The sequence below is a fragment of the Solea solea genome, chromosome 1, assembly GCF_958295425.1.
Source record: "Solea solea chromosome 1, fSolSol10.1, whole genome shotgun sequence".
NCBI lineage: Eukaryota > Metazoa > Chordata > Actinopteri > Pleuronectiformes > Soleidae > Solea > Solea solea.
This window is the reverse complement of record NC_081134.1, coordinates 10235034-10249322: the sequence shown is the minus strand read 5'-3', so window position 1 is coordinate 10249322 and position 14289 is coordinate 10235034. Positions and strand designations below refer to the sequence as shown.

General features: G+C 43.1%; 1 protein-coding gene and 1 long non-coding RNA gene across 3 annotated transcripts; both read left to right on the top strand.

The window, feature by feature from the left end:
* The first annotated feature begins 377 nt into the window (after nt 1-377).
* Nucleotides 378-2750, top strand: LOC131462649 (uncharacterized). Its single transcript, XR_009240897.1, has 2 exons — nt 378-687; nt 1103-2750. It is a non-coding gene; the product is annotated as an uncharacterized LOC131462649 (long non-coding RNA).
* A 424-nt stretch (nt 2751-3174) lies between these two features.
* Nucleotides 3175-13521, top strand: LOC131462093 (RNA-binding protein MEX3B-like). 2 transcript variants are annotated; one of them, XM_058633030.1, is made up of 5 exons: nt 3175-3329; nt 4273-4557; nt 5107-5673; nt 8051-8373; nt 8463-13521. In XM_058633030.1, exons 3-5 carry the CDS (start codon nt 5175-5177, stop codon nt 9687-9689), a joined length of 2049 nt encoding a protein of 682 aa, XP_058489013.1. In that variant the 5' UTR covers nt 3175-3329; nt 4273-4557; nt 5107-5174; the 3' UTR covers nt 9690-13521. The 2 variants fall into 2 exon arrangements, with proteins under 2 accessions (XP_058489013.1, XP_058489004.1); XM_058633021.1 differs by lacking the exon at nt 3175-3329 and having other exon boundaries at nt 4062-4557.
* Nucleotides 13522-14289: the final 768 nt, after the last annotated feature.

The window sequence follows — 14289 nt, the reverse complement described above, 5'->3', positions numbered from 1 at the left end:
TACTCCCATGCAGTACATCATGTTTAGTATTTAGGTGTAAGACTTGGCATCAACTGCAATGTGAATGAAGGGAATTCATTTACTAATAACTTGGGGGTTAATTTGATGGACCCTCACAGTTAACACCAGTTAACAATAACAGAAAAAATGGATAGAGTCAGCATCTACTTCATTTTATTTGATAAAAAGAAAAGAAAAACACAGGAACAGAGGGGAGCTTGATTGGTATAGAAGCTTAAACTCTCTGTCAGTTTGAAAATTGGAGCATGGTCTTGCTTGTTGGTAAACAGTTCCAGCTGTACATATTCAGTTATTTGATTATTTTTAATCAACTACATGCACTCTGACTGGTTACCTGTGTACCTTCTTGGTTTGATGAAATGAAAGCCACAGAAATGCTAAGTGAAATTCCATCTCTGATGTTAACAGTATTGATAAATTACAGTTCATGTATTAACGTTTTGTGTGCGCTCAGTGGTGAACCTTTGCTTTCTTCCTTTCTCATTTTTTCCTTTTGTCTGTGTCCTCCAGGAAGCAGGAGGACCTGGTGCAGAACGTGAGGCGTCGGCTGGAGGAAGCCCTCATGGCTGACATGTTGGCTCATATAGAGGACAACACTGCAGGTGCAGCAACCAGCAAAGTAGAAGAGAAGGTCACCCCTGAGGACAATGAGATTTTATAGCCAAGGTACACTAACGATAAATACAGATACAAATACAGATGCCATTTTCTTTTGTTGCACCATCCATTCACAGTTTAATTACAATTCCACTCCATAATATAAGCATGCAATGATTAACTAGTTGGAACCTTCTAGATTCTTGCTCATAACTTTAGTTCAGTCCAAACACAGCCAAGTACACCAACAACCAAATGAACCTCGCTCTTTTCTCTCCTTTCTTACTCCCTTCTCAAGGCATCGCAACACCTACTAAAGGCCACAACCAGTTACAGCACATTAACAAATACACAGTGTGAAATTAAGATAATCTGAGTGTTGATGCCAAACAAGTGTAATCAAAGTGATTATGATTATTTTCTGAATAATGAAGATCACACTCTCAAAAGCATGTAACATGTCTCTGTCTCATCTCTCCAACAGACCTGACGTGGCATCTGCTGGTAAACCTTTTTCAGTTTCAAATGTTTTGCTCCTGGGGGATTTTCTGTAAACTTCTCAGTGAAGTAAACCCTTAACACAGACATTTTTCAAATTTGGTAACCTAAACAAAGACCTTTTTGTTGACTTTTTCTACATTCGACCATGTTACCCTGAGCGGGTGCTTTAAGTTTTACTTGTTTTTTAATGTTTTACCCTAATGTATGACCGATGTGTTTGGTGCTCAGTGCAGTGCAGTGCAAGCTAAATTCAAGGTAAAACACTGTGTGTGTGTGAGAGTGTGTGTGTTTGTGTGAGAGAGAGAGAGTGTGTGTGTGTGTGTGTGTGTGTGTGTGCGTGTGTGTGTGTGTGAGAGAGAGTGTGAGTGAGAGAGAGAGATATCAGTTGATGTTAAGAACCTGGCATGTATTTTCTTTTAGAAGGACATGTCGGCACTTTAGGTGTCTGTTTGTAGGTTGCAGTATGTTTACACATTGCCCTCTTGTGGCTGTAAATAATCACGTTTAGTTTGTTTGAGCAAAGGTTGTACAGTTTATGGTGCTGTTATTTCACAACCCGAGTTCTGAGTTTTTAAGTTTTAGTCAGGGGTGGGGAACTTTAATTATCTTATGTTTCTTTAAGGACCACATTACAAAATGTCACAGCATTGGCCTTTCTGATGCGAGGGCCAGTGCTGCTGCCCTTTGGCAGTGTGTCTCATGTCAGACAGTAGTGATTACGATGCTACTCACAGCTATTTTTTCAGGTTTTGGTCAGTGAGTCAGTCAGTGGATCTAGGTTACTTATGAAAAGAACCAATCACAGCAATGTTTCCTATAAAAAAAGACATTCAAACATCAGCAATGTGTAAAACCCTCAGAACTGTAGCCTTTGAGCAGAGAAGGGTTGTAGTTACCTTGGGCTCATTGTTGCTCACAGATCAATAATTGCTCCTTAGAGATTGCCGGGTATATCAAGTGGTTGCATTTAATAATTATTTTTGTGTACTTTCCAATTCCTGAACCTTTTTCAACAAATGCCTGCAGGTGTTTTGTAAACTCTCCAATGTATTCAGATGTCATAGCAGGCTTTTGTTCTTGAAAGTGTGCAGTATTATCACAGTTTCACTTGCCAAAGCTTTAATTTGGCTTGAGTTGACTACATGTTTGTGACTTTAAAGCTCTGGGTTGTACTTGGTAATTTCCACCATGCCAGTTCAATCAAGTGAGTCAGCCATTGCACCTCACAAAAGATGACCCATTTCTTTCTTTTTCTTTACCTGTGTGATTATTAAATGCCTTTTTTATGGGCCAACATGTTGTAGTGATATGCCTGGATTGCAATGGCCACCATTCTTCCCTTATATCAAACAGTGTTCCGACACACAAAAAATAGCAAGTTGTCTAGTGGTTTCACTTTTTTGTATATGAATGAAGCCATATACAACTGAATGTCAAGATAGAGAATTGTCAATATTGTTTTGCTAACTATGTTTGAGTATTTACAGTGAAAGAAAAGGTGTGTATCATAAGAAAATACAGAAACAAATACACTGCTGGTGTACCTCATTACCCGATGTTACCGCACCTCATCACAAAATCCATTGTCTTTGTATCACTGCAACACTGAAATAAATACAGCTGTTTTGTAATGGGTGTTGTATGTCATTCTTTTATTCATGTGTTCAAGATGTTGCCCTTTCTTCTTTAAAGGCTACCATCACATATTAAAACTTAAAATGATACCAACATATCTTCCAATTGATCACATTAGTATTATATTGCATTTATAAATGTAATTAATCGCTCAGCTCTAAAATCATTGAGTTATTATTGCTTTTTCATATACATAAATATACAGGTCCCTTAGCCATAACTTTGTTTTCAAAGGTGAATAAAATAATAACTAATTGATATTATTAGTCCAACTATTTCCCTTTTTGCTGGTCTTTACATTGATATTTTTGGCATTTCTTTATACCATAGGAAATGTTTGCAGATCAAAGGCAGGCAGGGTAGATGGAACACATCAAAGTCAGCAGCATGAGAGCTCATTATCTGTAGCTTTCTCCCGGCTTTCTTCTCTTTCAGCTGCCACATCTTGTGCCACAAGTCCACAATTTACCGCTCATTTTGTAGCCACCTCAAGCGTTCTGATGCCAGCCTTTTCATCCTCAACCTGCCATTTTAATTTAACTTGCTGACTGAGTGTCATAGAAACTGAAGCAGAGGTGAGAACTTCCAACTTTTTCAACTATGTGATTTCAGCCATTTTTTCATAGTAGATATATGAAATAAAAATATATTATATATATATATATAAAGTGGTTTTGTGTAAATATAAGTTATTTGATGGATATGCTCCTGAGATTTTTCCTTTTCAGAGCATTTTGGTATAGTGAAAAAAGTATTTTCACTTTTTCAGCAATGTTTCAGGACAGAGTAAAGTTAGGCAAATTAGAACACACTCAGGTCAAAGGTTACAGCATGACTGAATGTAAAGAAATATACACACACACACACACAGGTGACTCAGCATTCCTAACTGCATTATCTGGAGAAATGCACATGTTATTATTATTATTAGTATTATTATTAGTATTATTATTATTATTAATAATAATAATAATAATAATAATAATTAACTGGTATATTTTACTCAATACGAAACATGGTGCCGTTTCTTTAAACTGTTTATGAGCACTGAGATTTGTTCTTACTATTTTCGAGAGAAATCATGAACACATCCACACACAAGCATCTTTGAGTGAGTGATATTGTGCCTGGACCACTTAAAACACCTCATTGGTAGCCATGATGAACACACCCAGCCCTGAGCACATTTTATCAGGAGCACTAATGATCCAACAAGACAATAAGAATAAAAATGTCCTTTAGACTGGTAGACGCGATGACAGTGACAGTGGCTCTGCGTGGATGCTCTCTCTCCTGCTGCATGTGGCCTTTGAACCCATTGTTGTGTCGCGGGTGACGTCAGTGCCGTGTGCGGGAGACGGAGCGGCGTGCGCCTGGCGAGACAAAGGCGGCGGACCGACCGGGGTCAGGCAGCAGCAGCGGCAGCAGCAGCAGCAGCGGCGGCAGCAGCAACAACACAGAGCCAGAATCACTGTTGTTTTTTTACTCTAATATAAACTGCTAACCCTGTTTTTTCAGCTGCGTTCTCCCTGACGGTGTTACAACGAGGGGGCAGAGACTCCCCCAGAACTGAACACGGACTCCCCGCACAGACGGAAAACAACAGTGGCACCTCTTCGCGTTGTTGAACGTTTTTTCTCCTACGCCCCCTATTTAGCTTGCTAGTTAGCTATCCCCACTAGCTTCGAGCAGGGCTGCTGGTCTCCACCTCCCTCTCCTTCTCTCCTGGCTGCTTCTCATCTTCCCCTCCGGAGCTGTGGACACAGCGTAGGACAGGAACTCATCCAACCGAGGCAAGACAAAGTAAGTTCACGCGGTTCTAGCGCTTGTTTAATTTAAAAAATTGACGCGGCTGCCTTTGAGAAATAGTCCAAGTTGGGCTGACAGAGAAGAGCTAGCAGTTAGCCGCGGCGCTGCTCCCAAACAAAGGGGTCGACAACGTGTCTGAGTGAGTGCCGACTGTGTGGAGTTAGCTCGTTAGCTTTGGCTGTTGAAGCTAACAACAGCCCATAATTCAGCTTTATCCACATCATGTTAATTCAGGCAGCACTTGGAGAAGTGGCATGGGTTGGTGACTTGTGTGTTTGTAAATGTCGGCGTGTATGGAATAGCTATTAAACTTGTGTTGAAGCGGGCGTCGTTTATCCTGACAATAGCAGCAGCAGCAGCAGCCTGGATGGTTTCAGTTGTCAGACAAGAAGCAACAACAGACAAAGCAAGGCGCTCAAATCAACAGTATCTCAGTCTGCCTGCTGCGGTTCATGGTCTATGCCTCCACGTTGCTCGCCTTTGTTTTTTGTATAAGAGTTTAAAGATAAAACACTTTTTTTCTTTAATTCAATTTTATTTCAGAAGAAGAGGGTGAGCTCACTCCCACAAGACAGGCACCCGTGATCTGATGTGAGATCCACGGAGAGACTATGCCTAGCCCTTTATTCCACCCCGAGATCATGGACCACGACGCGGTGATCAGTAGCCAGCACAATGGGGTCGGTCTTCCCCGAGAAACGGACCAGGAGTCCCGGGAAGAGGACCATCAAGAGGCGCTCCGCTTCGCCCTGGACCAGCTGTCACTCATGGCGCTGGAGAAAGTGGACTGTGGGGGCGGCGGCAGCGGGCTGAGCGACTCTCTGGACGGGACCCAGGGTCCCGGCTCTGAGGGCTGCAACGGCGTGGGTGGAGGAGGCTACGTGGACCTGCAGATGCTGGAACATCCCGGTGGCTCACGGGACTCGCCGTCGTCCTGCTCTCCATCCCCGGAGTACTACGGCTCGGGCGGGTACCACATGGCCGCCTCGCACTCCATGCTCCACGGGGACCAAAGCTCCGTCCTGTGCAGCAGGAAAAGAAGTGTCAACATGACTGAATGTGTGCCTGTGCCCAGCTCCGAGCATGTGGCAGAAATAGTGGGAAGACAAGGTAAGAACATCAGCATGCGTGTATGTTTGTGTTGCTGTTATTGTGTGTTAAATGTTGTTTATGTGTAGCAGCGGTTTGTTGAGGCAGCATGCAGCCTGGTGCTTCTTTGTTTGGGTGGCTCCTCGGTGAAGAGGGGGAGGAAGGTGTGTGAACTTTGTTCCAGCCTCAGCTCGGTGTTGAGGACAGTCTGCACTGACCTGTTGTGTTTGTTTGATTTGACTTCTCAATTAAATGAATTAAACTACTGTATTTACATACTGTTGTTAAAACACATCCAGACAATGCTTTGACAGAGTGAGTGTGGGGTTTGGGAGTAGGAGGGAGGTAAAGAGGGAGGGGGAGGGGTGGGAGAGGGTCAGACAAAGCAGCAGATTGTCGGGAGTCTGGACATGTCTAGCAGCGTGCACCAAACAAAGGGAACACACTGAAACACGCTTGTTTTTGCACATTGCGCATCAGAAGTGGCTGATTTTTATTTTTTTTAAGCGCGATCGCACACTCTTTACTCCCTAACGGTCATGTATAATGTCGGATTATTGTTGTCTTTGCTGAGCAGATTTAGGCTGAAACACAAGCACGGGACTGGGCGGTGTTACGCCCTGCACCCAGCTCTGTCTGTCGCCGCTGCTGCTGTTGTTCGCATCCGAGCTGCAGCTTCTCCCACATCTTCATTTTCAACCCCGCTTTCTCAAACACAAGAGTCGCTCTATAACCAGGATCGTGTTGTTGGGTTGCTTTACCCAGTGACTGCCGCGGTAGCGTTATGGCATTGTTCTCTTTGTTTGAAAAAGCCATGCTTTCTGCTTCCCAGAATGACATCACACTCCGCGTGTCCTATTGGTTGAACGAAGCGTCCATATTTAAAGAAACAGCGCACACACGCACACACACATACACACAGGAGGCGCAGGAGCTGCTGCTGTTAGAGCTGCTGACACACAGGCGGTGCAGCAGCAGCCTCTCACTGTGTTTGGGCAGACAGACTCTTCTCGAATTGGGTTAACATCCTTTTTTTAGATGTCCCTTCAGGTGTTACAGTAGCCCAAGTACAGACTGATTACAGACAACTAAAATATAGACAAAATGCAAGACTAAATGAGGAAGAAATACACAGTATATATAGCTAATCTAGACATACTAATATAGTATATGCACTTTGTATGACTAATTAGTATACAATATTTATGTATATGATGTATACACACAGTTTAATGTATTAATATGATACGCTGATAATGAAGGGCTAGACAATATGGCCAAAAACAGGGTTAGGGTTTTTTTCAGTGAAAAAGCTTCAGTCGGTGTATTGATATGATAATTATTATTCACATAGTTAATTAAAGATTGAGTTTTTGCTCTCTTGAATGTCGAGGAAACCAGTTAATTGTGGTTTAAAACCTAAACGCAAAACAACAAACACTAATCTGAGGAACAGCATTCATAGTCACTATGTGTTTACCTCATTGTTTTGCACAATTTATAAACATGATATTGCTATGTATTGAAACCTTGTTATATTGATATTTGGAGGGAAAAGTATACCACACATCATGTAACAAATCACATTATAAATCCCGACTGGAGCAGATCTCACAACATCTAATGAATTACAATATTAAATGTATGCATGTTTTTAAGGAAACTCAGATCTTTAGTAAAAATGCTGGGGAAAAATTCAGCATGTTTATTTGGCAACCCCCCCAGAAAATCTCACGTCAAAAATTTGCCTCCACAAGTGTTAATTCGTACATGTCGAAATGATCAGTCTTCATATTAAAACTGAACTGCTTATTTGCTGGTGGTTGTTTTAGAGAATTCATTGCCTGATGTTACATAATAGAGCTGTTTACTTCCAGAAATCCAGTGGAGTCATTTCTGTGACTGCTCTGTTTTTGTTGTTTTTTTTGAGACACAATCACAGTTATTTATAAGTATACTCTGATTAAAGTCTAATACAACGGTACCTCTGTATATATCACCGCATAGAGGTGTTGATTCAACTTCTTTTAAAGGCTGTAGTTTATTGTGTTCTTGAACTCTGTTGCTTTATGGTGAGAGGTGTTTTAATACATTCTCTAACTAATTTATGTCCGTGAGAGTAAAGAGAAACGACATCACAAAACCACAGCATCTAAACCGCTGCATGCTTCGATCAAACCTCACTGTTTCAACAAACTCTGACACTGGTAAACTTGCTAAAACGGATTTGTTGCAGGGCTCTTGTATTAGAGTGCAATAGCTAATAATAATGTTTTCATAAAAGGAATAATTGAGTGTTTAAATGAAAGAATGTTATTGTATATTTATTGTTTGTACACAATCAAACATGGAGTTGTGTTAAACACAAAGTTATGGTTTTTCTTTCTGCATCTTCCAGGTTGCAAGATCAAGGCCTTGCGTGCCAAAACAAACACCTACATAAAAACTCCAGTGAGGGGCGAGGAGCCCGTTTTTATCGTGACGGGACGCAAGGAGGATGTGGAGATGGCCAAACGTGAAATTGTCTCTGCAGCTGAGCATTTCTCTATGATCCGGGCTTCGCGCTGCAAAGCTGGAGGAACTGCTGCTGCTGGTGGTGGTGGTGGTGGTGGTGGTAGTGGAGGAGGAGGAGGAGGAGGAGGAGGAGGAGGAAGTGGAGGAGGAGGTGGAGGAGGATCTCTCCCTGGACCACCACACCTACCAGGACAGACCACAATACAGGTACAGAAACCAGAAATATCAGACATGAGTTTTTCTTGCACCTTTTATTGAAAGTAAAGTTGATTAAAGATGTTCTGCCATTCCTCCAGGTGAGGGTGCCCTACAGAGTTGTGGGTTTAGTTGTAGGACCAAAGGGGGCAACTATCAAGCGCATCCAGCAGCAGACTCACACCTACATTGTGACACCCAGTCGAGAGAAAGACCCAGTGTTCGAGGTGACCGGGATGCCTGAAAATGTGGACCGAGCGAGAGAGGAGATCGAGACTCACATCACCCTGAGAACTGGAACCTTTGTAGACCTGCAGGGAGACAATGACTTTCACACCAACGGCACTGATGTCAGTCTGGAAGGCCTGGGCTCTCTGAGTGGAGCACTTGGGGCTTCTCTGTGGTCAAGGGCTGCCAACCACCATTCTGCCCCCCCTCCTCCACCACATTCCCCACCTCCTTCTCTACCCATGTCCATGCACCACTCCTCCAGCCGGAAGATGTCCTCCTCAGTCGCCTATCACGCGCACAATGGCGGGATGAGCTCAGACAACTTCACCACCACCACCACCAACCGAAAAGCCACCGAGGGAGGCAGTCCCACCAGCCCCTTTAGCACAGGCTCCAGCAGCGCTGGGGGAGGATTCACTTTCGGGGGCGACTCCACCCCAGGACTGCCCTCCTCAGATGAACTGGGCTTTGAGTTCACTGCTTCCAACATCTGGGCACCTTTTGTTAACGGTGGAAACGGCAATAAAACGTCCGGGTCTTCCCAGCAACAGCCTCTACGTCGTAACAGCAGCGGCCTCAGTGGCGGCGCCATCACTCCACGGTTGTCTCCAACTCTGCCTCAGGACACATGTGTAGGCCCCCTGGATCACCCACTAGCCCGTCGTGCACAAAGTGACCCCCTCAGCACTCTCTCTTGGCTACAGTCTGGCAACGCAGGAGGCGGCTCCTTCTCGGGAGCGTCCAGCTCCAGTTCTGGTGGCTCGTCAACCGGTTACTCCTCCTGCTCGGCGTCCTCCCTGCCCGGCGGCTCCCCCACTGACTCAGAGGGTGGCAGCAGTGGCGTGGGTCTCAGCTCTGGGATCCTGAGCCGTCTGAAAGGCGGCTCCAGCTCGGCAGTGGCAGGTCTGGTCAGCATTGGCCCTGGGGTCAACAGGGACTGCTTTGTGTGTTTTGAGAGCGAGGTAACAGCAGCCCTTGTGCCTTGTGGCCACAACCTGTTCTGCATGGAGTGTGCCGGACAGATCTGCCAGTCAGCTGAGCCAGAGTGCCCCGTCTGCCACACCCCCACCACACAGTGCATCCGCATCTTCTCCTAATGTCCCAGTCAGAGGGTGGGGTTGAGGGTTGTCATATTGTCATGAGTATGGGGGGGTTGAGAAGTGGAGATGGGCACCAGCTGTGATGGAGGCGATGGAAGATTCACATTTAATAACTTTCACACCCACGATGGACCATAATAAATACATTTACAGAGATGATGATACTACAGATGTTGATTTGTAATAATAACTGTCAAGATTAATAATAATAATAATAATGATGATGATAATAATAATAATAATAATAATAATAATAACAACGACTGACTGATTTTCAGAGTAAACTGAGACGTGTCTGCAGACAGTTGGGGCTCAGACAGTCTCTCGGTGGTGAACTCACGGAAGGAAACTAGTGTCTTATCTCTCTTCAGGCCTTCATTTTGACCCGGAGTGGCATGCACCGCTGGGTGCCGGTCTGTCTCCACATTTCTTCATTCTGGCTTCTTCAGATATCTGCCTGCTTTCTCTCTCACAGCCTTTCCTTTGGACGCTTTTGTACTTAACAGATATTTTTTGATGAAGCCGTCACTGAGGCCTGCACTTTTCTACTACTTATTTTAATGTTCCTGACAGAGGACGCTAACGGTTCCAACAAACCCCAACCCCCCCTCCTCTTTTCCCCCCCTTTCTCCTGCTCTCATTAATGCTGTTGTTGGTGGCATGAAGCAACGGGGGTTTGCTGTTTTTCTGTAAGCTTGGAACTTTTAAAAAAGGTCAGCATTTAGTCGGGCACCCAGCAGAACAACACACACGAGGGACAATCTTGAGGATGAGTTCTTGTTTCTCGTTAGCCACAGAAGAAAAAATTAGCCATCAGTAATGCCAAATGAATGCTATTAATAGATGCTGAGTTATTCTTGATAAAACCCAATAATGTGTTGGATGAATTTAAATGAGTCTGCCCCACATTTGAAAATGTGGCTGCTGCATTGATTCGTATGAATTGTCCTTTTTAATAAGTCAGACACTAAACCATTAGTGATGCTGAAAGGAATGTGTATGAGGTCTGTGTGTCTGGGCTGCCTGACAATCGCATCACATCTCCTGAGCTCACGCACGTGAGACTAGTGCCCACTGTCGCTGTTCTTCAAGTAGGCATCATCATCCCCATGTGTGTGTGTGTGTGTGTGTGTGTGTGTGTGTGTGTCCTGACTGTGAGAAAGGTCTGCTTCCTGTCTCCGTGTCTCCTCCTCTTAGTCTCAGTCTTACAGGAAGATGATGCTCTGATCCATCCACACTAAGACATTTCCTGTCACCTCCAACCAGTTACACTTTGACTCCTTTCACGTTTTTTTTTTGACTCTGGATTGTCAAGCGTGTGGCGTGTAGCTGTATTTTGATCTTTAGGAGACTAAGACGGTGTTTTTTTTTTTTTTAAATGACCCTGATGTCACGCGTGAATGTTTTGTCCAGATTAAGGAGAAACGTTCACTCCATTCGTATGAAACAATAACAAAAGGCTCAATTTAAAGCATTTTTTCCCCATGCACTGTTACACAGTCTCCCCCCCCCCCCAAGAAAAAAGAGAAAAAACACAAAAAATTGCCAAAAAGGAATCGGCTCTTACTGTTCTTGTTCAGTTTTGGTCTTCCACCCCACTCTGACAGCAAAGCTGTATGGCACTCTCTCAGATGACTCACTGTCATTCCCATATAGCGCTGTACTCTTTGGCCAAATGTAGTGCACTATATGGTTAGTAGTTTTGCGATTTGTCCTGTGTTTCATAGCATTACCGAGTGGCTCCTGAAGAGGCGTCCTGTTTTATGTCTCTGTGTTTTTTAAAGAAGTTTGCAGTAACTGCCTCCAAGAGTGTTAATATTGTTCGGGGCGATTTGGGCGGCGTTGCTGTGACGGTACACACTTTGCTTTTTTGTGGCCCTTTTGAACACAACATGGAATCCGCTCATACAATGAGACAAGCCATGATAACGTCATTAAAACACGCCGCTGATTTTCAAGGGCTTCCTCTGACTGCACATAATCCCATATTTTGGTCGGGCTCACCGTAGGAAAGAATCAACTTATCCTTTATGGCAGCTAGTAGCTATTTGTAGGTCATCCAGGGCTTCCAGACACTCTGTGTTCAAATCCCAGCAGCTGCCGAATGTTTGGCTTTCTTGTTATTTTTCCTCAAAGACCTGTTAGGGCGTGGCAGTCGCAGCGTGTCGCCCTCACTTGACGTAGTCGCCGGTTAGGGCGAGTTTGTTCAGTTTGGATATCAAGGGGGACGACGACACACACAAGTAACTCTTGATGAGTAAAATAGCTGTTGAAAATGGGCAGTTGCTGCTGTGCTTTGGTGCTTCACTCAGTTTAACGTTCAACTTATTTGCTGTCTCGACTGTTGGCTGACGGGGACGGCAGGGATCTTAATAAAAGCAGCTGTCCTGGTTGAGCGCAGCAGTGCACTGATTATGTGTCCACCACACGTGTAGGAGAAATGTATCCAGGAGCTGAACAGAACAGAACAGAACAGGTAGTCTTCTCCGAGGACTTTCCCATGGTGCTTTGGTGCGACTTCCTACTGAAAAGTGTTGTCAAACATGCGGGAGAGCTATTTTAATTCTCAGACACAACCTCCCGCCTGCGCGCCGTAGATCGGACTACTCTGTCCTGGTTTATTTGTGGGTTTTTTTGGTCAAAACTGAGCGCCCATTCACCTCGTCAGGCAGAGATGTCGAGCGTCGTGTCACCTCACACACACACTCGGAACACATGCAGGGCTGCGAGTGTGTCTCACTGAACAGATTAGTCGCGACTGCTGTGTTTAAAGCCCGGAGATAAAGCCCATCTTCAAACTGTCCAAGTCGACGTGTTCAAGAAGTAAAATGTGTTGTATTTTTCTGCCAGATTTAAAATCCTGGTGCTGCACTGGGATTTCTGGCCAATGAGAGAATGTTAGGGTTTAATGTACAGTAGTTTCATTGTTTGTTTGTTTTTTTTCAAAAAAAACAAGGTACATTTTTTCAGATTGACTGCTGATTTATACTTAAAAAAACATTTTTTACCCCCCAAACACCCCCCCCCCCCCCATTTTCCCCATTTCCTTCCTTAAGGTTTGAAAACAGGGTTTCCTGAGGCATGCTTGCCAGTGGCCTCTGACCTTTTTTGTGATTAAAGGGGGGGATGCAAAGAGAGCTCAGCCAGGCAGGGGTGAAAGACTCCCTGAAAAACCCTCCGCTCTCCTATTTTTTTTTTTTTTTTTTTTGCTTTAATTCTCTTTGTATGCAGAACCAAAATGTAAAACGTTGACAAACAGTAAGTTTCAGTCCTGACCTGTGTGTAAATACCTGGAATACAATCATTGGGATCTTGTTTTGTTCCAAAAGCAAAATGACTTAATTGAAGATAAGTGTAGTTTCTAAAGAACATGTATCATTATTTGTAAGTTAACCATCTGCATGTCTTCGAGCCATCTGGCTAACGTTAGCTAATGATTTTTAAGATTTAAGAAGAAAAAAAAAAAAACTTTTTACACATTTTATTTTTTACAATTTATTTGCTTACCTAAATATCCCAGACAATAATGTGACCCTTTTTATTACTTAAAATGTATTTTTTATTTTCCATTTTTTTATTTTCCTTATTTCCTGTGTACTACATATAGGCAATTTATAACAAAATGAAAAAACTATTGAAGAAATTTTAAAATTGAAATATATTTTATTTGAAAGTTTATGGACCTTTTAACCGTGACCCGGTGAAATTGTATAATCATATAATTTGAGCTGACTTGACGGTTATGAGAAATGTATCAAGAGTTTTATTTTTTATGCTTCTTTAATAAAGTCTTGTTTTTTGTTTCATTTTTTTACTGTAAGATCAGAAACCACGACTCGTGTCTTTTATTTCTGCGGAGGGGTATTCTTGATCACACGGGGGCAGCAGAGACGTCTGCCTCGAAGCAGCAAATCCAGGCATTAATAAGAAATCTGCAGTTCACACGAGTTTGTCTGTTAATCTGAGAACAGGCTGTTATTCTGCACCATACAACACAGTGAATTTAACATTTGGAACTGAAAACACGGCTCTTTTCTCCCCCAATTGGTGACTCGATGGGAAATTAAACTACACTGATCTATAGCGCCTCTGCGCTTTCATCAGATTATAATTTAGATTGTTAAGGAAAAAAAAAGAGTAGAAAATTGGGATGTTTGGGCCTTCTTTTTGTTCACATTTCATTAATAAAATTTAACAGTGTAAATCAACAACAACTTTATCAACATTTTAGATCATTTTTTAACCGAAAGCCAAATATTTGTCCCTGAAATGTAAGTGTAGGAGACTGTGGCAGGTGTGTTCTGTTATTTACAGACTTAATGGACCACGTGTAAAGGTCAGTGTAAACATTTACAGAAATGGTAAAGCAACTGTATTTACCTGATTGTATGAATTATTGTTTTTCATCACCACAGAATGAGCGTCCGCTGTTGTGTCCACATCTCTACAGGAGCTGCCATTTCGCACAGCCATGTTTTTACAGATGCCAAACTAAACCTCTTTGGAGTTTTGATGCAAAACTGAACAGCAACATAAGTTAAATGTGTGTTGAGGAGCGATATCTAGTGGTGAGTGCAGATTAAATATATGTGGTTTA

Excerpts from the sequence above, each read along its gene's own strand:
- LOC131462093 (XM_058633030.1), top strand. The coding sequence starts at position 5,175 with ATGCCTAGCCCTTTATTCCACCCCGAGATCATGGACCACGACGCGGTG. Across the intron at positions 5,674-8,050 it reads AGAAATAGTGGGAAGACAAG|GTTGCAAGATCAAGGCCTTG; the intron begins GTAAGAACATCA and ends TGCATCTTCCAG. Across the intron at positions 8,374-8,462 it reads CAGGACAGACCACAATACAG|GTGAGGGTGCCCTACAGAGT; the intron begins GTACAGAAACCA and ends CCATTCCTCCAG.